At 40.1% G+C, this 22862-nt stretch overlaps 1 protein-coding gene across 2 annotated transcripts; it reads left to right on the top strand.

The window, feature by feature from the left end:
- Positions 1–305: 305 nt before the first annotated feature.
- si:dkey-12j5.1 (probable assembly chaperone of rpl4) lies at positions 306–22862 on the top strand. Of its 2 annotated transcripts, none has more exons than XM_026369808.2 (11): positions 306–478; positions 620–729; positions 847–993; positions 1106–1258; positions 2300–2409; positions 2519–2642; positions 4061–4153; positions 4815–4883; positions 11025–11078; positions 14578–14730; positions 20485–22862. In XM_026369808.2, the coding sequence occupies exons 1-11, from the start codon at positions 412–414 to the stop codon at positions 20659–20661; spliced, it is 1257 nt and encodes a 418-aa protein (XP_026225593.1). In that variant the 5' UTR covers positions 306–411; the 3' UTR covers positions 20662–22862. The 2 variants fall into 2 exon arrangements, with proteins under 2 accessions (XP_026225593.1, XP_026225592.1); XM_026369807.2 differs by having other exon boundaries at positions 2297–2409.

The raw sequence follows: 22862 nt of genomic DNA, 5'->3' as shown, positions 1-22862 counted from the left end.
TGCGTCAAGAGGCGCAGCTTCAGCGTGTTACCTCAGTGGTCTAGAGGCTTGTCAATCACGTGTGGTTCCCGCCCAGGAACATAACCTTTAATTCGTTTAAAGCACACTTTGGGTAGCGACTAAGAGAAGGAGCAATTAAAAACAAAATAAATGAATGTTTATAGTTGCTTCATTCTTAAAGCGGATGTATAACATGTTATTCCTACTAATGTCGGGAGGCTTCAATGTTCGCCTGTCTGTGCTTCAGGACTGCTAGTTTTATGTCCCTACTCTCTTTCCGTAGCAGTCATCTAGTATCGCGCATGCTCATTGTATACGTTCAGCTCCACTTTGTTTCCACGTTGTTTTAGATTCACACTGTTTTAGAAAACCTTTAGGATTATTCATTTATAAGTAGTGCTTTCCATCAGCATGGGAGGACAGGCTAAGGGCAAAAAGAAAAACAAACCCAGCAAGAAAAATAAACACCCAAGCAGGGGTAAGTTGGTAAATGTTCATTTTGCTAGTTTTATACAGTGTGTTAACATCAAGCTTTGAGACAAAATGTAGCTGAAACTAACTTGATTGACCTGATGAGACCAAAAAAGATAAAAGTAGCGTTATCTTGCCACTTCAACAGATGCAGGATTTGTTGGACTGTCACCTCAGGATAGGGTGAAACTAAGAATGCATGAAACAGCCAAAAAGAAGACAGCTGAGAAATACACTGTACAACAATTACTGGAGAAGGTAACACTGAGAACATATCTTCAACAACAACAACAACAACATGATCTGTCGTGTTTTATGCATTTTGATTCTGATCACCTGCTGTATGTTTGTGTCATGTGATTATCTGTTGTGCAGACAGAGGAATCCATGGACTGTTTTGATTTTGAGATGGCTGGGCTTTTCTGTCAGCGAGCCCTGGATGTGGATCCTACCAACCTGCAAGCTTTAGATATGCTGGGACACATCTACTCTGAATTAGGAGACACTGAGAAAGCCAAGGGAATATCCTTTGTTAGGATTCTTCTTTCTTATTGTATGCATGTCTGCAGTTTTACTGAAGGACTGCTATGAGTTTTCCATATTGAGGGTTGTATCCTTAACCAGTCCTTTCCAAGTTTTTCTGCGTGCGGTGGAGTTGAGCCCGGATGTAGGTCACACTAAGTACATGTACCTGGGGCAGATCCACACAGGCCTGGAAGCTGTGGAGTACTACACTAGAGGTGTACAGGTCCTGTTGTCTGCATTGGACAAAGAAGCACAGACTACAGTGAGTTAATATCCATATACACTGGCATTGCTTTATGGTTTATTTAGTTGAAGATGCTCTATTTAAAATAGGAGTACATGCTTGATTGCCAATGTAATTTTCTTCATCTTCACAAGATGGTGCCAGTGGTCAATATATTAATTAATTACTGGCATTTATCTATTGAGCAGTGTCCCTTTAACTAAATGACAATAAATGAAAGGAAATGTTAATGAACACACTCAGGATATTGTTATGACACGCTTGTAGTGTTACTGTCATCAATAACTTTAGTACTTAAAACTATCACATATAAAATACAGATCATTTGATAACATCTTCATACCTTGAACTCACCAAAGAAATCATAAACAACTGAAAATATTAAAACGACTCCTACATTATGCTGAGAATTTAAAACAACATTGAACCAGATGGTTTCTTAGGTCGATAATTTACAGCACTGGACTGACACAAAAAGCTTATGTGTTCATGTGTTGACTATGTGTTTTATTTGTTTTTCTTCTATAAGGCAAAAGACATTTCCTCAATTGATAATTTAAATAAGCATTTAGACAACATTTAAGCATGTAAAAAAATGAATTATAAAGTTAAAAAAAGAAACAGTAAGGAAAGGAGATGCTGAAACATTATTAGTGCATGTAATTATGGCAATTTTTCTTTCTTGTTGAGATATTGCTTTACATTAGTGTTGCAGTGTGTGTTGATTTATTCCATAAATCTCACTTGCCTGCAGTAGTTTAACATATTATAACAAAAATAGAACAAACATGCTTTGCTTGGCAGCCTCTATTAACTTTTGTAACAAATGTTGTATATAGCAACAAAAAGGTATTCTACCAAATTAAAATTTGTCATTTAAGGAAGCTCCTATGTTGAACAGTTAGTGAGGCAGAATGCACTGTCACAGAAAGATCTGTGGTACTGTAACTAAGTGGAAATTAGGACTAAATTCACTAATTTTATCATTCACACATTTTTCTACTTGCTAATGTCAAAATGTATTCTGTTAAAAAAAAGGCCTGTTCTTTCCTTTAGCAGGTTCAGGCCGGCGCTGCTGCCCTACCAGTTGAAGACCCTCACCTCCCCACAGCGAAGGACGTTAGTGTTGCCTACTGCTCCATTGCTGAGATTTATTTAACAGACCTCTGGTACTGGTGCAAACAGAGTTTCACTTGACATACCTAACCTCCGTTTAGTGTTACTTCTTTAACGAATGTCAGTTGAGTTTTGTCTCTCTGTGTGTCTATGTCCATGTAGCATGGAGGAGGGAGCAGCCGACAAGTGCAGAGAGTTTATTGAGAGAGCATTACAGTATCACCATGACAACCCTGAAGCTCTACAGCTCATGGCCAGTTACCTGTTCAGTGTAGACAGAAACCAGGTCAGTCCCCAAACACACACACACACACACACACACACACACACACACACACACACACACACACTCAAGATGAATTATTGCCATATTAAACCTGGAATCTGCTGAGTTAATTATTCTGAGCAAATTGAATTGTATGCCATTAATCAGCAGATTGACACTTACATTAACACGCACACACACAGACAGGTAACACTGATAGGAATGCTAATTACAGAGGGAACTATTAAGGTCATACAGTCATCTGATAAAGTGAGTGAAAGAAATGAGTGAGTAGCCTGTTAGACTTGATTAGTAAAAGATGCTGTAAGAACTTTCTAGTATCAAGTATTTAACAGTTTGGAGAAATGTCATATTAATATTTTCTCTGTTTTTTTATAAAATTTTTAAAATGCTGCACATTTGAGAGATTTTTAAATTATTGCTCCCAAATCTTTCACTTGAAACTCATGTTGGGCATGCTAAGCAATCTCTAACAATTTGTTTCTGAAAGAACTTTGAACTTACTCTTGTGGGCTTTTCAGGCCCTTGATATGTGTATCTTTGAATTAATGGAAATGCATGATTTCAGGTTTTATGTAATAGGTTTAAGTCTAGTCTGACCACAGAGAAGTGGAGCTGAGCTCTGGAAAGCAGAGGAAGGAAGGTTAGCCAAAGCAAGACAATACAATACATGTGTGTGAATGAGAGGGAACAAGTGGAACGGTGAGGTTACAGACGATTCAGAGCAACAGAGAGTGTGGATGCTGAGGTCTGAGGTGCCAGGCAGGAAGTCTAGAGGGAGACCAAAGAGTTTGTGTGAGCGATAAGGATGCAGAAGAGAGGGTTAAATGGAGGCAGATGATTCCCTGTGGTGACTCCTGAAAGGGAACAGGCGAAGAAGCTTGAAGTCTAGTCAGGCATACTATGTTTTATTTATTTATTTTGTGACCATACATACAGCTTTTGTGAAACTTCCTCAGTGACCTCAGAGAATATTTTATCACAAATAACCCAAACATAGTAAAAAAACAAACAAACAATCAAACAAAGCTATTAGTGAGAAATATTCTTGAAGCTTTCTCCTCACCAGAGTATAAACAAGGCATACTGCACAAGTGAAGTTGATCTGTAGTACTAGCTGTAAGCTGTAGGGGTCAGTCTGGCTCCAATTACACTTCACAGTGGGATTCTGTGAAGTGTAACTGCTGTGAGGAAATAAATGTGATCTCAAATGTATCCAAAGGTCACATATAGCTATAAAGCATTCAGCATCCAGCTTGTAGAAGCCAAATTAAATAATAGAATTAGTCTTTAGCAGTTGATTTATGGTTGAGTACATTCTTGTGTACATTTTCAATTGTAGCCGTATACACATACAGAACTAACAGCATTTACACACACCTCTTTGTTTGCATGCATGTGCATTTGTCTGTCTCCAGGAAGGCAAAGAATACCTGTTGAAGAGTGTTGGATTGTGGCTTCCTGCCCAGAAACAGATTGCAGCATCTTCCAGCACAGAGGAAGACGTGCAGGTGAGTTTGAGCTGTGCTTGGTATTTTTCTGACAGCAAACAGCCCTCATAAGATCCCAGTTTATTTATAAAGCACTTTCAACTAACAGGATTGTCACACTGCGCTTTGCAGCGAGCACAAACATCAGGACAAAAGTAGAGATAAAAAGTAAGAGATAATAAAATGAGGGATACTAAGAAAAAAAATAAACAGATAAAACATGAAACAAATACTTGAACAAACCTGTGTGCTTTTTGTGTGTGTGGAAAGAAAGTGAGCGGATATGAAAACACGTGGCCACATCAGGCAAGGGTCTAAATGATAAATGCACAAATTACTATGGAGAATTCAACAAAAACACAAGAAATGGCTCAAATATCGAAGTTAGGATGGAGTTTAACCTCATATACTGAACAAATGTGATATAAGAGTTGGTGGTATGATGATTTGATGCAAAAATCCCACCGCCTCATTGTTATGACTCTTATCTACCGGAGCAGGTTGATCTGAACTCCCCGAGCCTGCCCGACGTTTTGGCTGTGATTAACAGCCCCATAGCTGCAGAACGTTTTGTACCTTGAAATTGGTTTGTGCTATTATCAGAGAAAGGAAAGAACTATGTTTGTGGATGCTTGTTCAAACATTCGCTGCATGATGTGGTGCTTGTGTTCTTTTTCTCCAGAATGAGGTGCCTCCGTACGAGTGGCGCATCACCACGGCCAAACTGCTCATTGAGTCCGAGGAATACGAGGTAAGATGTTGTGCCGTGTCGTGTCCTGCTTGCACGCTCTGCTGTTGTCGGCCTGTGTGCGTTTCATGGTGGGGAGGGTGGCCTGGAATTTGTATGTTTGCGCGCATGCGATTGTGTGCTTTCCTTTCTAGTGAATGGCACCGGTGGTGGGAAGGCCGTGCCTGGTCTTTATCTCCTCCAGAGTTCAGTGTCAATAATTGAAGAGTGATATTTACAGAGAGGAACAGGGGTAAGGGGGCACACAGGAAGGAGGAGGAAAGGAGAGAAGGAATGAAACTAAAGGAAAGAAACTCTTATTTTGATGAATTGCTGCCATATCTGTGATGCCACATACTTGTCTACTAAATCACTCATCAATTTCCAGTATTAATGGCCTTGGTTTTAGTGCCTTATTACCTTCAGTTCAGTGCTAAAACGTCCGAACAGTCATTAATGCTTGAAGTCATTACTGCCACACCAACAGCAGCTCAGCTATTTTCTGTTGTGATCCAGTTATTAATTTGTAGTCACTCTTGTTGAGTGGTTTATGGCTATTACTGACAGGAAATGAGAAGTGTCCCCCCCCCCCTCCAACCCCAACACCCATGCGGCTGGAGTTATAACTTGGTGCGCGTGAGATGGGCTGTCAGGTGTATAAGTAAAATGACAACGTCTCGGTCCGCAGTTTCTGACACGTCATTTGTCTTCATCCTCCTGTTTGTGTCATCAAGCCTGAAACACAAGCTGCACCCCTTCTCAGTGCTTTGTAATGTGAACATTTTGCTAGGTGCACATATATGCATATACTTTTAGGCATATTTACTTTTATCTGTCAACTATTTGAAAGTTTCTGCTGGAAATTGAGTTGAAGGGTGGAAGTGTAGAAGTGTAGAAGAAGCCGGCCCCTGCCAGAGTGGGACTTAGCCACATTTGATAGGAACATCCTCTCTTCTTTTTTTTTTCCTCTGCTCCTCTGTCACACATACACACACTCTCACTCACTTCGCGCTCACTACCTCTCTCTGTGGATTATAAATCTATTCACAAGTCTGTGTAAAGTTGTGTGCCTCCAGTCTGTAGAGTTCGAAGGCTACCTTCTTAGCAGGGCACCGTAATAAGACCATTTAATATTTTCTTTTGTTTGCTTCCAAACAGAGCCCAGGAAGTAATTAAAAATATTTGCCAAAGAAACATATCACAGCTAATTTTGAGTTTCCATACCTGCACAGAGTAAACACTTAATTCAGGGAAATACATTTTGTTATCAGAATAGCTGCAGTGTTACAAGAACCATGTTCTCTGCCAAGCAGCACTTTTAGCTGGAAATAAAGATCTGCCTGCTTTTAATTTGAGTAAATTGGGCATTAGCCAAAACTGAAATGTATGTGAATGAATCACCTAACAGAAAAAAAAAACACAGTGTGGTGGTGGTGACAGATACAATCAGTAGAATATATAATGAGATGTTTTCTTCAAAGGCTGTCTATGGTGCATGAACATCATCTTTGATCCCTGCAATCGATGACAGTCAAACATTTCAATTACAGTGTGGTTTAATTTGGAGAGGATGAGTCACATGCAGTGCTGCATCATGCCACATTTTAAGCTTAGCACAATTTACCAAAGCTTTAAAGGGTTTGTTTCTGCCTCATCAGTGTTACCCTTATGGATTGACTTTGCATATTGCTCATTAGAACTCTTTAGAACTACCCTTTTCATTAGAATTTTCTTTTGTTTCTTTGGGTTTTGTATATATGTGTGTATACGTATATGTATATGTATATATATATATATATATATATATGTATATGTGTGTGTGTGTGTGTGTGTATACAGTATATGAAAGGCTTTTCTGTCCTTTTTAGCTTGAAGGTTTCAGAGGATTACTTTGTTAAATCATATTTACTTTTTAAAAACTTAATACAGGTTGTCACCAACTCTGTGCCTCCAGGCACTGTCTGCAATAATAATGGTAAACCTAAGTAGAAAAGTGTTGCATGCGTGTAATAGTATCATTACTGAATAAACAGTCTTTTTTTTTATATAATGCAGTGTCAGTCAAGGCCGTGACTCTCAAAAAGGTTTGAAGATGAGAGCACATGAAAAACTCATTTTCAAGTACATTTGCTTGTGAAAGTGGCAGTTTTATTATACTTGACTAACATATAGTGGAGGGTGGAGAGTATGGAAGTCATAATATCAATTGATAGTAGAAAAAAAAAGTGCTGCACTGTTTAATTATCTCACAATCTTTGTACATACAGTACACCAGTCATAAAAAAAAAAAAGAACATCATTGCTGCTCTTCTCTTCAGTTCTATTTCAGCAGAATGTGGATCTGTGACAAAGTATTTGAAGCGCAAACAGCAAAGTTTCTTTTCAGGTTTCTTTTTGTGTTAGTTTTTTGCTGTGAAAGAATTGATAAACGCCATATTTGTTTGGGATTTCTGTAGATATGGTGGAAATGGACTAGGAACATATGAGGGGCGCCTGAAAGCAGCAGAAACGCTAATCATTGTAAATCTTTAGAAGTGATTGTCAGAGAGAAGAAAGGCTGATATTTTTCATTTTAATGTGATATATTATGGACTAAATCAGTGAGTATATTAGTCAGCAGCAATTCTAATCATCTGTTTTAATCATTCATTTTAATGAAATCAGGCATGGAGCAAAACATTACACATTTAGTCTTAAACATACAGTTGGACGACATGCACTTTCATTTTATAGATCGGAACAGTTAACCAAAAAAGTAAGTAGATTTGATTAAGCAGTAGTAGACTTTGTACCTAAATGTGTGCTTCACTTATCTATACTGACATTTTCAATGAAATACAAATATGCCTCGTAGTACACTCCTCAGAGACTACTGTTTTCTCACTGTGAAGTACACACACACACAAACATATATATTACCATCATCATCGCCCATCACTACGGAGTAATTTGGTTGTCATGCAGCAGACAAACAGACAGACGCCCTCCTCTGACAGCCATTAAGGTGTCTGTTCTCCGTACTAGTCACAGCAGCTGATCGGCACTTACTTTCCTTGTCGCTCTTGTTTACTTTCATGTTTTTCATTGGGCAGTTCTGTTCTTAAATTTAGCTGCACAATGGAGTGCGGTTTATACTTACCTTTGCTGCTTGCAAGTACAGTTAGCACTGACATTCCTGGGATGTATTTACTTAAGTGTAGGCGTCCTTGTGTGTGTGTTTGTGTGTGTGTGTGTGTGTGTGTGTGTGTGTGTGTGTGTGTGTGTATGGGCTTCTGTGTGTTACAGATACGGCTTGCCCTCGCTTGTAAAGTGATTTGTCTTTCTCCTGTCTCTGCTTTGCGCTCCAGTAAAATGATTCTGTTAAACAAAATTGCCTGAAGATTACACACACACATACACACAGATAGACACGCTCAAAATGCACACGTACACAGTGGCCGTTATAAATGAGTTCCTCCCCAGAGTGCTTTCTTTAACAGGTCTTGAAATAAAGAGGACAGCATGTACATTGTGTCTTTAGTGTGTGTGTGTGTGTGTGTGTGTGTGTGTTTGCAGTGCATTGTTGTTGTTCATGCAGTTTTGCATTGTTTATTAAGGTACTTTTTTTGTGCCCTTCCTTCCAATTTCTACACTTTTTCCTTCTTAGTGCCCCTCTCTTCCCCTTATCTTCACGGGAATATTAATATTGTTGTTGTTTAGAGCATGAAGAATCTCAGAATCTTTAATCACTCGCCCCTGGGTTGACCAGTGTAGTTAGGAAGTGCAGTTGGAGACGATATAATGGTTATCATTGCTCACTTATCCTGGCTCCCAGATATCTCTTGTTCTATTTTTGTAGCTCCAAAAGTGCCTGTTCTATCAGTTGTTTAATACCCAGACAGATCTTTACTCCTATCTCTTATATCTAGTGCTTGGCTCGAATTACTGTGTGCATGCGTGTGCATGTGTGGGTGTCTGTCACATTGGTGTGATACAATGAAAGTCAAATAGATAATTCTGACGCTGGGCATGAATCCATTCATCATCAGCTGGGATTAGGTGTTTTTGTTTGTGTATTTTTAATCAGTCATTAATTAATTAAAGACAATAGGTTTTCAGCTGATAATTGGTCTAGCAATCAATCAACTGACTTCCTGACATGCACATTTGCACAGTCTTAACGAGAGACTCTCAATTAACCCGACTCTTCCTCCGTCTACCCAAACAACAGGCCTCTTTATCGCCACTGGAACCACGTAGGCTTAATAGAAAAGAGAACTCCAAGGAGCGGGAGGGGAAAAAATTAGGAAGCTCTCCAGCTAATAAGACTGCCTTAACAAGAAACAAGTGCGGCTTGTTGTGCTCACTGGTGTGCGTGGCTTTGTTGTAGTGTGTGACTTTGCTCTGTTGTGTGTGTGCTTGTGCACATGTACGTGCGTGTCTTTTATTCTTGCCCTTCACCACGGGTGATTGGCTAACAGTCGCCTCCAACCTGAAGTTGACAAAAATCAATATATCATCACCTGGGGCCTCACAAACACACACACACACACACACACACACCACAACCACAGAATCCTCAAGGAGAGAAGCAGAGAAAAACATACACACATACACACAGCCTACTTTAGTCAAGGTCTGTTTTCTGTAATAGAAACTTCCCACAGAAACTGACCCAGACAGTAACGCACTATGGCAAAGGTCAACATTAAACTTCAGGACACTACAGACAGGAAATCAGAAAAGGCTGGTCTTTATGTACACTTCACCTTTTGAACATTTTATAATGTTTAAAATAGAAATTTATTGTAACTATTTCTTTACATTTGCTAAGTGAAAACATTGAAAACAATCTGTAGCTGTCAAAATTGCGGTCACGAGCATCCTGTTTGCTTATTTTTTTTCTTTAGGTGAGTCTAGATGTTGACACATGCTATAAATATTCACACCTCTTGACTTCCTCCATCAATCAATGTGCACTTGGGACATTAGGTGGCCAGTCTAACACAGGGCTCACATACTGTATAGACACAGACAGACATCCACACTTACATTTACACCTATGAGCCAGTTAAAGTAACAAATGAACGTAACTGCAGATGTTTGGACTCCTTAAACAAAAAACGATGGGAGAACATGCAGACTCCACACAGAAACACATCTGAGCTGACTGCTGGATGGTGACACTGATAACCACCTCACCACTGTGCTGACCATGAGTGGAGTCCATCTGTGGTGAATTGAATTGCCTGCCTTTAGAAAGGCACAGACATGTATGTAACATCTCCCATTTCATACAGCATGTCTGGAGAAAAACCAAAGAGCTCTCTGTAGACATTCACATTAATATTTTGTGGTGAGGCAGAGATCAGGACAAAGATATAAAACCATATCTAAAGCTTTGAGTGTTCCCAACAGCACAGTAAATTGAAAAGTCAGAGAAACCTGGAAACACCAGGAATCTTCTAGAGTTGGCTGACAAGAAGGACCTTGGTCAGGGACTAGACTGCACTCAGCAGCACTCAACACCCCATCAATCAGGCCTTTATGGTAGAATGGTAAATACAGAGTTCTTAAAGAAAACATGCTTCACAGTGCATGAGACCTGACACTGGGGTAACAGTTAATCTTTCAGGCCCCGGGACAAGTTTCTCCTTCTTTAAATTAAGTTGCACTTTTAAAAAATGTTTTCACTTTGTCTTTATGTGTTATTGTATGTAGATTTATCCATTTTAAAATAAATTTACCTAAAAAGTCAAGAGGTGTGAATATTTATAAAGTGGACTGAAAATTAAGATAATCTTAGGAATTGACAGTTAATGTTGGTAAATGGATTAAAAGGCTATTGAACAGGGTGGCCAAAGTGAGTATTGACTTTGTGATAAGCACTGGTGAGAGTGTCTATTGACGGCCATGTCTGTTGCCTTGTTGGTATTGACCATGTTGTGCATGGGACGCTGGCTTCATTCATGCTTATCAGACCCTCTGATCACTCTGATTGATCGAATTGCCTGGTAGATGCACAGCACCTGTATTTGTCCTGCTGTGTTTATTTGTCTGAACCAGAGAAGACACAGTGTACTGTAAGTGTGTCCTTATGGATGTTTCAAAACTAACGGACTTTACTGGCATCACTGCAGATTATCAGTTCAATCTCTCACCCTTTATTTACTTTCTTTGCATTAGATGGCGGTGGATGTGTTAGAGGGGCTTCTGGAGGAGGACGATGAAGTGGTCCAGGTAAGAGTCAAAATGTGTCCCAGCATTTAACATTAAATTCACCTTGGCACCTTCATCATCAGGTGTCAAATAAAAATTATTTAAATCAAAGCCCACATCGCAGATTTGCTCTGGTGTTGCTGATTGAAAGCTGGTTGTAGAAACAAACAAGTAATCAGAGCATTGTAGGTGGGAATTACGAGCAGGGTCAACTTCTTACATAGCTACTACTTAGTTACATCCATGAAAGATAGCAACTTTGAAAAGGTGCTTGAAAGAGATCAATGCACTCATCAAAGTGTGAGTCAGCTCTTCAATTAGCCAGACAATTTTTTCAATTGTCTTCAATTGTCTCAAAACCTTAACAGCTCCTAGCAACTGCTCCAGCACCTTCATCATTAGGAGTACAACATTTATTGAAATCCACAGTTCAGTTCATATCTCTTTTCTGACTCGTTTTGTTGTTCTTTTTTATATTTGTTTTAACTTTTTTGAGGCGGCTTAACTTATTTACCACAGGTGTTACCACTCAATTATGACACAGGCTGTTAAAAGACATTAAAACAGAGATAATGTGTAATATTTACAAAATATGCAGCTTGCACTAACTCTAAACATAACTAATCATTACACACCCAATTACAAGTTACTGATGGGACAAAATGTATTTAAATGAACATAATGTGAAGCTGAAAGAATGAATTTATAAATGTAGTTAATAATAATAAATAATAATAATAATAATAATAATAATGACAATACTGTAATAATGAAAATAATATTGCAGTTTTATTAATAAACTCTGTTTTAGTCAATATGTCAATGCAAAGGATTAAGTGATGTCTTTTTATGCGTCCCAGAGTAGGTGCTCTGGTTATTGTGATGCTGTAGCCACTGCTGGATCAGAACAAGTTGTTGGCAAAACTTGCATCACCCCAGTGGGAAGGAGAAAGTCTCTCCTAGTTGCTTCTGCTCAACCACTGTTTGTGTGTGCGCCCACACTTTTGCATTACTTGCTTTCAACACTTGCATGCTCGCACTCAGTGTGACTGAGAACTTGAATGCTTATTAGAGAGTAGCGTAAATGGCAGTATCTTCTGTGCTTTAGTAGGAACTATGTGCTGTCAGTGTGCCCCAAATCCCCACTGTCACTAGCAGAGGATGTGAAGGTGTGCTACTGAGAGTCAGATAGAATAGGGTCTCTCTCTCTCTCTCTCCCTTTCCCCCCCACTCAGTTATTTTCTCCCCCACTCTCCCTCAGGCTCAGCCTCCCACACATACCCTTCAGCTGACAGATTGAGAGCAGTCATCAGGGGTTTGAACTTTTAAACTCACTCCAGAGACGCACAGCTGTGTCACTCGGTTTGAGTGGGCCTGCAGACAATCACACATTCCACCAGTCACCAGTCCTAATGGTCAGGAAGCGTTTTGTCAGATCATATCACAATTATGTATGTCATATTTGTAAAACTTGTGACAGACACATTGAACTACGTAACACTCTCCCCTATTTGTTTTACTCTCTCTTATTTCCTCTCTTAAGTGCAGTAGATAAGTTGTAAGCTCTCGCCCCCTCTATACTTATTTTTGCGTATCTCAAAGTTGGAACCTTACTTATATAACATTAAGTCTGCACAAACAAGTGAGCTAGTTCCTTGCAAATCTTGTTTCAAAGGTATTCTGTTGATTCATGATGCTTTTGTTCTTCTTCAGCAGCACCATATGGGAACTAAGATGTGCCTTCACTTTGACATAACAATAGTCCCAGTGATTTGATTGACAGAAGGAGCATTTATTTTATTAAATGTGCTTATGTGTAAGGCTGTGATAGGTTAGAATGGCTTCTCTGAAGTTCTTAATTAACTAACTTCTTCATGTTTTCTTTTGGAGTGCAGATTCAGTAGCCCCCACACACAGTGGACCATGTAAAAAGTAGTTTCTAGCCATGTTGTAGCTCTTTTGAAGATATGCAGCGAGTCTCATTTGTGAGTAAGTTGATTTTTTTAATACAAGTGACCCAGTTTTACTTCTTTTTTTAGGTTTTGCATTCACAGAAAATGTTTCACTGATAAAAATGTTATAATGCTGGTTCTGCAACATTACTAGATTTACCCAGTGCTGCTGTTGTTCTGATAAGTATGGCTGCAGGGGGTAGCCTCCCACTCAGTATGCTGAGCGGCATTTCTGAATTCAGTGTGGCATGCCTTGATGTGTTTGTTTGCTAAATGGTTGATTTGGCAGAGGTGTAGGTCCCTACTGCCTCTGCCCTCAATGAATAATGAATAAAGCTAATATTTGTGTCTTGGTGCTTGAAGAACAGTGGGTGGGTGCTCTTTGGCCTTACATGAGAGGCGCATACACACCTCCAAGTTCACTGAGAGATGAAGTAATTGTGTTTAGAGGTGGAAGAGCAAGCATAGAGAGCACAGTATATGTGATTATGTAGGAGAAAAAAGGTGTGATTATGGAAAAGAAAGAACACAAGCTGATTTTGGTGTGTTCCAACCTAGTAGTGTGCTGGATCAGAAACGTGTTTTCCCTCATTGTTTCAACTCTGTGGTGCAATGAGATTATTTAAAAATCCTGTTTCCACCAGGTGCCAAGTTAAAGTCAATCAGAGTTTAAAGAGGCCTTTAGCACCTACAGTAAGTCCAATATTTGTAAATACAACAAATCTTTGTAGTTTAAATATAATAATTTTTTCAGTGAACAGTAGGGTGTTCTCTACATTTTATGTGTCAAAATGTTATTCAGTGAATTGATATTGCACAGCCTGAAGTGTATGGATAGCTGCAAAAAGTGAACAGAAAGGAAATAAGATATTGCCATAGCTAAGTTTAACCTTAAAAAAAAGCAATAATAAAAAATCAGGAGCCGCAGCGTGATGGACAAACCACAATGCAACACAAAATTTTATTATATTACTGTCATAAAAATATACATAGAAAATAGCAAGACTAATATTACCTTCCAACATCACAGACTGTAAGTATAGAATGATTTTAAATGCATAGGAGGTTTTAGCCTGAGGTAATTTATGTGTCATTTATTGTATTATGTTTTATTCTTTACCTTAATTGGTATAGAAATGATAATTGGTAATGTAATTGGTATTGACAGATAATGAAAAGGTTAAGTCACAGGTTCGAATTTACTAGGACGCTACAGAATGGGCACATGGCCCATTTACATTCATGCAGCATTTGTAAATGGGTATAGAATTGGATTGGGTTGACAGTTATAATGTGAGTGATGGATTGATTGTGTGTGTGTGTGTGTGTGTGTGTGTGTGTGTGTGTGTGTGTGTGTGTGTGTGTGTCATTGTGATTCCATGTCATATGTGTGGAACCTATTTGTCAAAGAAGGATGTGGGATTTCATGCAGACATGCTCAGCGAGGGTTACAAATCTGTTTCCCTTGTCACAGCTCACTTACTGCAACAAAGAACACTATCTCTCTGTCTGAATCTCTGCACCTCACACTCCCCCCCGACCCACCTCTCTTTCTCTGTGCCTCCCAGGTGTGGTATCTCTCCGGCTGGGTGTGCTACCTCCAGTTGGAAAAAGCAAAGGAGCAGCAAGAAAGGGAGGGAAGACAAGTGACGGAGCAAGAGAAGGAGGAGTGCAATGCCCTCAAGGAGGCAGCCAGATCATACCTAACCAATGCTAAGAAGGTAATTCAGGTCAAGATAACCTCATAATACCTCCTCACAGACCTAAAGATCACAGATGATTTGATTTACCCTACACTTCCAGTCTTCTGCACCTCAGAGGGAGATCACTCCCCTACGGTTACCTGACAACCATAGATCCTACTGTAGTCACTATGATTTTGACTCATCTTAGTTAGACAGTTAATCAACTAATACTTTAAGCAGTTTTTCGTGCTAAAGTGCACAAAATCTTCTGGTTTCCCATCTTTTCAAATGTGACAATTACAGTAAACACTTGCAGGGGATATTCCCTTTATTGAGTACTTAAATAAAGGTCCCCAAGTCCTGATTTTGCATGCAGGACCTGGGGTTTTAGACGGCGTAGTTTATAGTGTGGCACTACTTAATCGATGCATGCCGGCTGTAGATAGTTGGTTACATGTAGAAGACTATGGCAATAAGTAGGATTCCTAAGAACCAGTCCTTGTCAGAAAGCAGAGAGTACGTGCAGTACTCTGAGCAGTAAGCTGCTTTGTTGCCACAGAAACAATGTCTTTGTACGATCTTAAAGAGGTTTAAATATACCCCTCTTTCTCTTTCCCATTCCCCCTCACACACACAAACACACATTCAGAGTGATGTGTCTCATTCATTCTGTCAGGCAGCAGCGCTTCTATGGAGCAGTGATTCATGTTGGTCTGAAATCCAATAGGCTTGTAAATCAGAATGAAGGATGTGAGGCCCCACATCTTATTTTTATTTTTCCATACTTTGTACTTTCCTGTACTTTTTGCCTCCCCATCGCCCTCCCTCCTTTTCTGCCCCAGCATGTTCCTCTACAGATGAGTTGGGGCAGCAGAGTGACAATATATTGATGTCTTTCTCTCTGGCCAGCAGTGTAGTGACAGGCCTGTCTAACCAGCCTCCACTGGGGATGTCCACAGCTGAGGTAGGGTTGGAGTTGCCAGAAGGGAGAATTAAAGAAACTGCAGAGAGAAAAACAAAAGCCCTGTGCGGATATACAGTGTACTGTAGATTTAAACTCACCAGCTTCGTAGTGAATTAATAAAGATAAAAGGAAACAAATGAGAAGAAAATGGAACTGAGAAATGGGGAGAATTACACGTTTAGCCATTTCTTTTTCACACAGTGAAATGATGCGAAGGAATAAAAAGGTGAAAGACTGGTTAAAGACTTTGGTGAAGCATCAGAGTGTGACAAGTAAACAGCAAAGCAGTTTCTTTGTAGAGTGAGTGATGTGAAAGGTAAATGCACGAAGACCTTGAAAAGGTGAAGCGGAATGTGGAAAGAAAAGAGCTCCAACGTGGTGCACTTAATTTCCTCAGCCCTGTGCTTCTGCTTAGACTCTGTGAGCTTCTGTATGTGTGCAGTTAAGATTCTTCCATGTTTATATCAGAGCTTTGTTTCTGAGCGCCAGTGTGAGTGTTAATTATTAACGATGAGTCAGTCTGCTAGTTAAAATGGGCTCCAACATGGAAATGAGGCCTCAAAGCCCAACGGCTAGTTTTGGCGCCAGTCCACTTCTCTGCATACTTTATGACTGCGCTAACACTAAGTGTGTGTGTGTGTGTGTGTTGTAAGACAGTGAGAGGAAGCATGTGGGTATGCGTAGGTGCACCTTATGTGGATGCACATATTTAATTATGGTTGTGTGTGCCAACCTGCATATCTAATTATTTGTCAAGAAAAACGTCTTCATTATTCATCTCTTCTCTGATCAATACACACGCATGCTGTCCCACTCTCTCTCTTATTCGCACGTACACACACACACTCTGCATCAGCTGAAATGCTCTAAAAAGGAATAACAGCAAAGAATGAATGTCTTGACTTGACAAGAAAGAGGTGTTAGGAGAGGAGCAGGAGGGTGAGCAGGATTGGGAAAATGAAAGGGGAGGCAAGTAAAGGAACAAATTGGATGTTGTGTATGTGTGTGTGTGTGTCTGTGGTTGTGTGGGGTTGTCTGGGTGCAGGGGGTGTAGCTGGTGAATAGTGGCGAGGGTAAAATCAATAGTAAACCGGACGTGAAATGGAATTTGAGTCTCAGCCAGATAGGGTGTGACTGAGGAGGGATCTGCAGTGTATGCACAGAAGACAGTGTTGGGTGTGCATGTGTGTCTATTTGCGTGAGTGTGCACGGAGGCAGCTAGGGCAAAGGGAGGTCAAACGCTTTACTATTTGATGTGGCTGAAAGGGTATCCCATGAGCATAGATTGTAGGTAGGGTCGGTCCAAGGTGTGCTTGTCATGTAATTTTAATGCTTTTCTTCAGCAAGGGTGTAACTGGAGGACTAAAGTGTTAAGTTGTGTGTGTATATGTGCACGTGTGTGTGTGCGGTGAGACCACTTGAGACTTCCAGCGACATGCCCCGTTCACACTCAAAAGAGTCTCATCTATGTCACTGTGACACCCTCGCCAGTGAAGAAGTGTGGTTATGCTTGTATGATGGATTGAGTGTGTTAAAAGGAGAAGGGATATTGAAACAATCGTGTAATCATTGTTGTCTTACTAATGAGGCAGTGGGCGCGTTCTGATTGGTCTAAAATAAGGATGAGGGAAGCAGGATTGATGATCAGGAGGAAATTTCAGAAGAGGGCAAGATTTTGGCTCTATTCTGCCAAAGTGGTAGACGTGAGTGTGCATGCAAGCGCGAACATAAGATGTGAAAGTATGAAGAGGTATCTATCACCTTGACGGGAAGGTCATTTGGTGAGAGTGTGCGAGTGCAAGCGAAAGGAAAAGAAAAGACAGAGTGCAGGAGGGGAAAATGGTCAGGAGACATGTCGGGAGAATGAAGGCATTAGTAGGGGAAATGAAAGAAGAGGTGAAATGAAAGGGGAAGTTAAGCATAGTTGTGGAACAGAAGGTGAACAATGATGGAATGATTAGGCTTTTATCACGTAATCAACCTGTCTTTATTCTTCCATAAGAATTTCTACCGAGAAATGAAGAAAAAAAGAATCAATTTTTATATGAAGGGAACATTAGTGCTTATTATTACTTTTGTCCACTGTGTACTGGACAAATGATAGCACTTAAAGATCTATACTTGGCCATATTATAAATCAATCCAAAGCAATAAAGTGAAAATACAGGGAACAATGAAGTAATGGCATACTTTAGATATTTTATTTCAGTACTTACTTAGTGCTGGTGTTGATCAGTAAATTTTCAGTTTCTTACTTCACTTTTTTTGTCCGTCTCCTTCAAGTCAAACAAAAAGTTTTAGCAGGCTGGAGTATGATGACCATAAACATGGTGAGACTTCATTCAGCTCCAGAAACACGTACTTACTTAGCATTATTGTGCACCTGAAAACAAGACTGTATCAAATTCACCAGGCTGTTCAGTACTGTTACCTAGAACTGGAGATGTTAATGTAATAATTGCACAGTCAAATGTACCAGCTTGTATTTTCTACTACGAGTTCTGCCATTCTGATTTGTGAATATTTTGTTTTACTGGCCTCTGCTGAAAATCAGCCACATTTGGCGGGTTAAGTGTTATATAAAGCCCTGCTTTGATTGTATATACCATTAAATATTTTTGATGTGTATTTTAGCAAGTATAATGGTTATATATGTTCATCATCGTGTTGCTGTAAGAGTGATAACAATTGCTAATTATCACTAAACACAAAATACATCTGAGGCTGATGGGCTCCGCAGTGGTTTTGAAAGTATTTGGTCAAAACCAAATGCACTGGAAAAAGTAATACCTGACCTGATGATGGCACTAGGGGGGAAAAAAGAATTGCGAGTAGACGATACAATCACATATATCCATGCTCACCTGTGTGCATGTGTGCGTGTGTGTGTGTGTGTGTGTGTGTGTGTGTGTGTGTGTGTGTGTGTGTTGTTATGGTGGTGGTCAAGTGTGCTTTGGACTGTGACTTCAGACTTGAAAGTAGAGCAAAGTGGACCATGAAAAAGTTATACGATTACACAAACTCTCTCTCTCTCTCTCCTCGCTTGTGTGTGAGCTCACACACACACACTCACTCTGCCTCCCTCCCTCCCTCTCTAGGCAGCTCTCTGGGCCGTGAAAGTGAGAAGAGAAAACATAGGCTGTTGTAAATGAGAAAAGCCTGTGTGTTTTGCGACACCGGTGCTGATCTCAGCAGCGCTCGGTGCAAAATTGTGTAAGGAATAGCTCCTCTTTGTTTAGCCATCACAATGAATAATCACCTTCTTTCTAGCAGACACAATATGCTATTGATTTGTAGTAAATATCTCCACATACTGTATAAATATAATTTACAAATAGAATTTAGTGTTATAGAACATACAGTATGTTTGCACATGTTCACTGTATTTCTTGGATTATTTCTCTTTACCTTCTACTCAGGGCTACATGTACAACGTGCCATTATTTTGGATATTGAGCCAAACTTATTGTAAAACAAACCCAACTTTTATTCAAAGTTGTTATTGTTGTTGTTGTTGTTGTTGTTGCAGATAAACATATCCAGGCATTTCAGAGTGATATTGTCTGAATGAAAATCAGTGTTTTTTGTTGTTTTTTTTCCCCCTGTATGTGTGTGTGTGTGTGCTCTAAGGAGGGTGAGAGGGTCATCTCTCCCCCCGCATCAGACCCTGCGTCTGGGCCTGGGTCACGCTCCACCTCTCTGGGGCTCCAACCTGCAGAGACAGCATCCACTTAAATATATATACACACACACATACGTACACACACACTACACATTCTTACAATCCAAATGAGTTCCCATGGGACTGTGCGTCTCCCGTTAGGACCTGCTGTTGCTTAGAGACTGGTCCTGGGGCAAAACAGTCACACACAGTCTTCTGCACTCTCCTGGCCTTGTTACACTTTTAGTAAGAATGATGCCACTCAGCTGCCTATTGTCCCTGAGCTCTAGTGACTGTGTGAGTGTGTGTGTTAACAACATTTCGGAGAGAGACTGAACCGAAATATATTCCTAGAATATACAGTTTAAACTATTCCGCATTCCCCATCTTTTCTTTTTAGTTTTCCTTCTGGAAAGAAGAAAAATGTAATCGCTATATAACTTTCTGCTACTCTGTGTATATACACACGCAGACACATGGGCTTATGCTTGCTGTCCTTGGTAGTAGCACCAGTATTTTTATCACCCAGCTCCACTTTGAGTTCAGTAATTACACACCAGCGAAGTATTTTACAAAGATAAATCAGCTGGCTGCTTCGAGAGCGCGCCTTTTTTTTTTCTTGCTCTTTCATGGCATATTTCAGAGATAACTTTGATTATGTGTGTGTGCGCCACACAACCATATGTGCTTCAAGATGCATCTCTGTCTGCGCGTGTATGCGCACGCATGTTGCAGCAGCAAGAGGAAGATAAATGGTCTTTTTGTCTTCTTAGCGGCTGAATGGTGTATCAAATGTGCTGATTTGCCAAATGAAAGACAAAAACTGTTTACTAGCATTTTGCGAGCCGTGACTGCCTCGCTGACAGAAGGCAGCTGCTGTTGGATATTTCAGGCGGCCTAACCAGCACTCAGAGACTTAAAACCTCAGGGCTGCTCACTTCCCTCAGCTCCAAGCTGCTGCTTAGCTTCTGTGTCACTATGAAAGACCTTCCGTTGAGAGGTTTTCACTCGCCATGTATTGCCTGTGCAGTATAATTTAGCATTTCATGTCCTGAAGATTTCTTCATTATAACCTACTTTCTGTTTAAAAAATGTTTTCACCAGCCAATTACAGACTTGTATCATGTTTTCTTTACTCTCTTTTCCTCCTGTCTCTCTTCCCTAGTTGTACAGTAAGCTGCGATGTGATGACCAGCCCATGTTGGATCATGTGGAGCAACTAATAGGCGAGCTTGGAGGAGAGGTGGAAGGAGAGGATGGAGATCCAGGATTGGAGGAAGACTATGAGCCCTGTAGTGATGATGATGAGGATGATGATGATGATGCAGCCATGGAACACTGACCACACCCCGTTGCTTCCACTCTTTGATTTCACTTTTCTGCTTCCTTCCAGTTTAAAAATTCTAGTGCACTCTCTAAAGTGCCTTTTTTACTGGTTAGGCTTTCACATTTGTTTATAAAAGATGAAATTTGAATTCAAGTAAGATGCACAAAAAGAATACAATTAAAAGCTTCAGGCTACTCGGTCTCCTTCAGTAAGTTGTTTAATGTGTTTGGTGCATACTTGAGTAATGCTTCCCCTAATATCCTTGACAGATGTTGATGAAAGAAATTTGTTTTAGATCTGTACTTCTCACCAGCAGCAAAAGCAAAACACCTTTGAATGCTTTTACCACACGCCCACACACGGTTTCTACAAGCAAACATACACAATGCATGCATATACACACACAAAGATGCACAAAGGCAGCACATTAATTGCTTCAGCTCTTCCTTAATAGAGCAGCAGCAGCAGCAGTTGCACTGTTTCCCTCGGCTAAGTGAAATATATCACCAGGATGTGTGCATTATTAGAGAACTGTCTTCCCGTAAACAGACACTGCCATCTTTACATGGAACCGTTCTAATAGTTTATGTGCAATGCTTAAAATGTTATGCTTTTCAGTTCATTCTCTTCTGGATTGTTTTTCTTTTTTGTTAACTCATTAGATTCAACAAGACAAGACACAATAGAGAGAATTTGACATAAGCTTATGCAGAATACATTTCTCTCTCTGCAAGACTGTTCAAAGTGGCGGACACAAAGCAGTTCACGAAGGAGAACCGGGCAGCAGACATTGTCTTCTTAAAAACTTGGTTTTGCATAGCAGCCTTTTAAAATTCTAAGAACGTGTGCAGTAGCATAATGGTATGGGTTAGTGTAATGGCTTGGCACAGTAATGGATCGATGCTTTTCACTTTCTTTTGTGTATTGTACAATTGAAAGCAGCAAAGGTGAAGGGGCAGTTTATACTTTTGAGTAGTGCACAGCTACACGTGCAGCTTTTGTATGTGCAAAACTACTACACTGGATTCATTTTCTCTATGTTAAACAGCCTCTAATGTCTCCAAGCGTTACACAATTCATCAATGCTTTTTGCTTTAGTAAAATTGGGATTGACTGAGTTTGAAGTTAGATTTTTCTCTCAAACATCATACAATTTTAAAAAGCCCTTTGTACAGTTGTTTCTATGAACCTGTAAAGAACACACAAAAGAACAGTTGTGACTTTTCGAAAGGCCTCATATTTTTTTATCCTCATGGTTTTTTTTCTATGAACTGACATTTTCTCCCCAGATGCCTTTAGTAGAGGGACTATTGTATGCTATGCGCATGCAACACACATCCACCACATAGCATTTCTCCATGCACCATGCCTGTTAACAAACACAACACACCACAGGCATCCACTGCTGCGCGGCTCCCTTTGAAGAATTTTATAACTGGTAAATGGGAACGTTATCTAAGATCTTATTCCTGATAGCGACCATGCTCCAAGCTGAGCGACCTGTTCGGAAACACAGGGTTTCAGATACCACGATCTGATTGTGCATGTTTGTGTGGAAGGAACGTAAAAACACAGCTCAGGAGACAAAATACCAATATAGAGTGTATCAGTGTGTATATGCTGCAGGTTATTGTAGCCTAATGTGATATGATGTGTTGTTATTTGTGGACTGGGCTTTGCTCGGAAATATCCATGTCTATGATGTTTAGTGTATGATAATGCACAAGGAGTACAGGCCTGGAGGACTGACTACCTGGAGCGATGCTGTCATCCAGCATTTGGTTTTATAATTAAAATGCGATCTAGTGGGTTTGTGTTTTTCTGCCTGCGCCCATGTAGCTCATCCGCAGCGCTGTGATTAATGACTCCAGGGGTGAGTGAACATCAGTGGTCAGCCCTTTCCGGTTATTCTGAGCTGACCATGTGAGAGGGCCATAGTGGACACAAAGCCTCGGGTGATCTCAAAATCCTTGGCCATTCTCTCACCTGTACGTCAGCCTCATGCGCCGCAGGAATATTTTCACGTGCTGAGAGAGGGAAGTACAGTTTCCACACAAGGACACACATTCAATCACAGAGAAAGGACACTCGCTGTTTGCTTGCATTCTTTCCCTCTCCATGCTGAAAATCGCTTTGTGAAAAGCCAACATGGCTCTCCAAGAGACCAAAAACAGTGTATAAATCAGGCTTGTATAAATAAATATTGCCATGCCACA

The sequence above is a fragment of the Anabas testudineus genome, chromosome 16, assembly GCF_900324465.2.
Source record: "Anabas testudineus chromosome 16, fAnaTes1.2, whole genome shotgun sequence".
Classification (NCBI taxonomy): Eukaryota; Metazoa; Chordata; class Actinopteri; order Anabantiformes; family Anabantidae; genus Anabas; species Anabas testudineus.
Note: the sequence above shows the minus strand (reverse complement) of the source record. Positions and strands in the feature narration are given on the sequence as shown.

What these genes read in the sequence shown, in the direction of transcription:
- si:dkey-12j5.1 (XM_026369807.2), top strand. Translation starts at nt 412, where the DNA reads ATGGGAGGACAGGCTAAGGGCAAAAAGAAAAACAAACCCAGCAAGAAA. An exon ending in ACAAAGAAGCACAGACTACA is followed by an intron (nt 1,259 to 2,296) that starts GTGAGTTAATAT and finishes TCTTTCCTTTAG; the next exon opens with CAGGTTCAGGCCGGCGCTGC. An exon ending in TCAGTGTAGACAGAAACCAG is followed by an intron (nt 2,643 to 4,060) that starts GTCAGTCCCCAA and finishes GTCTGTCTCCAG; the next exon opens with GAAGGCAAAGAATACCTGTT.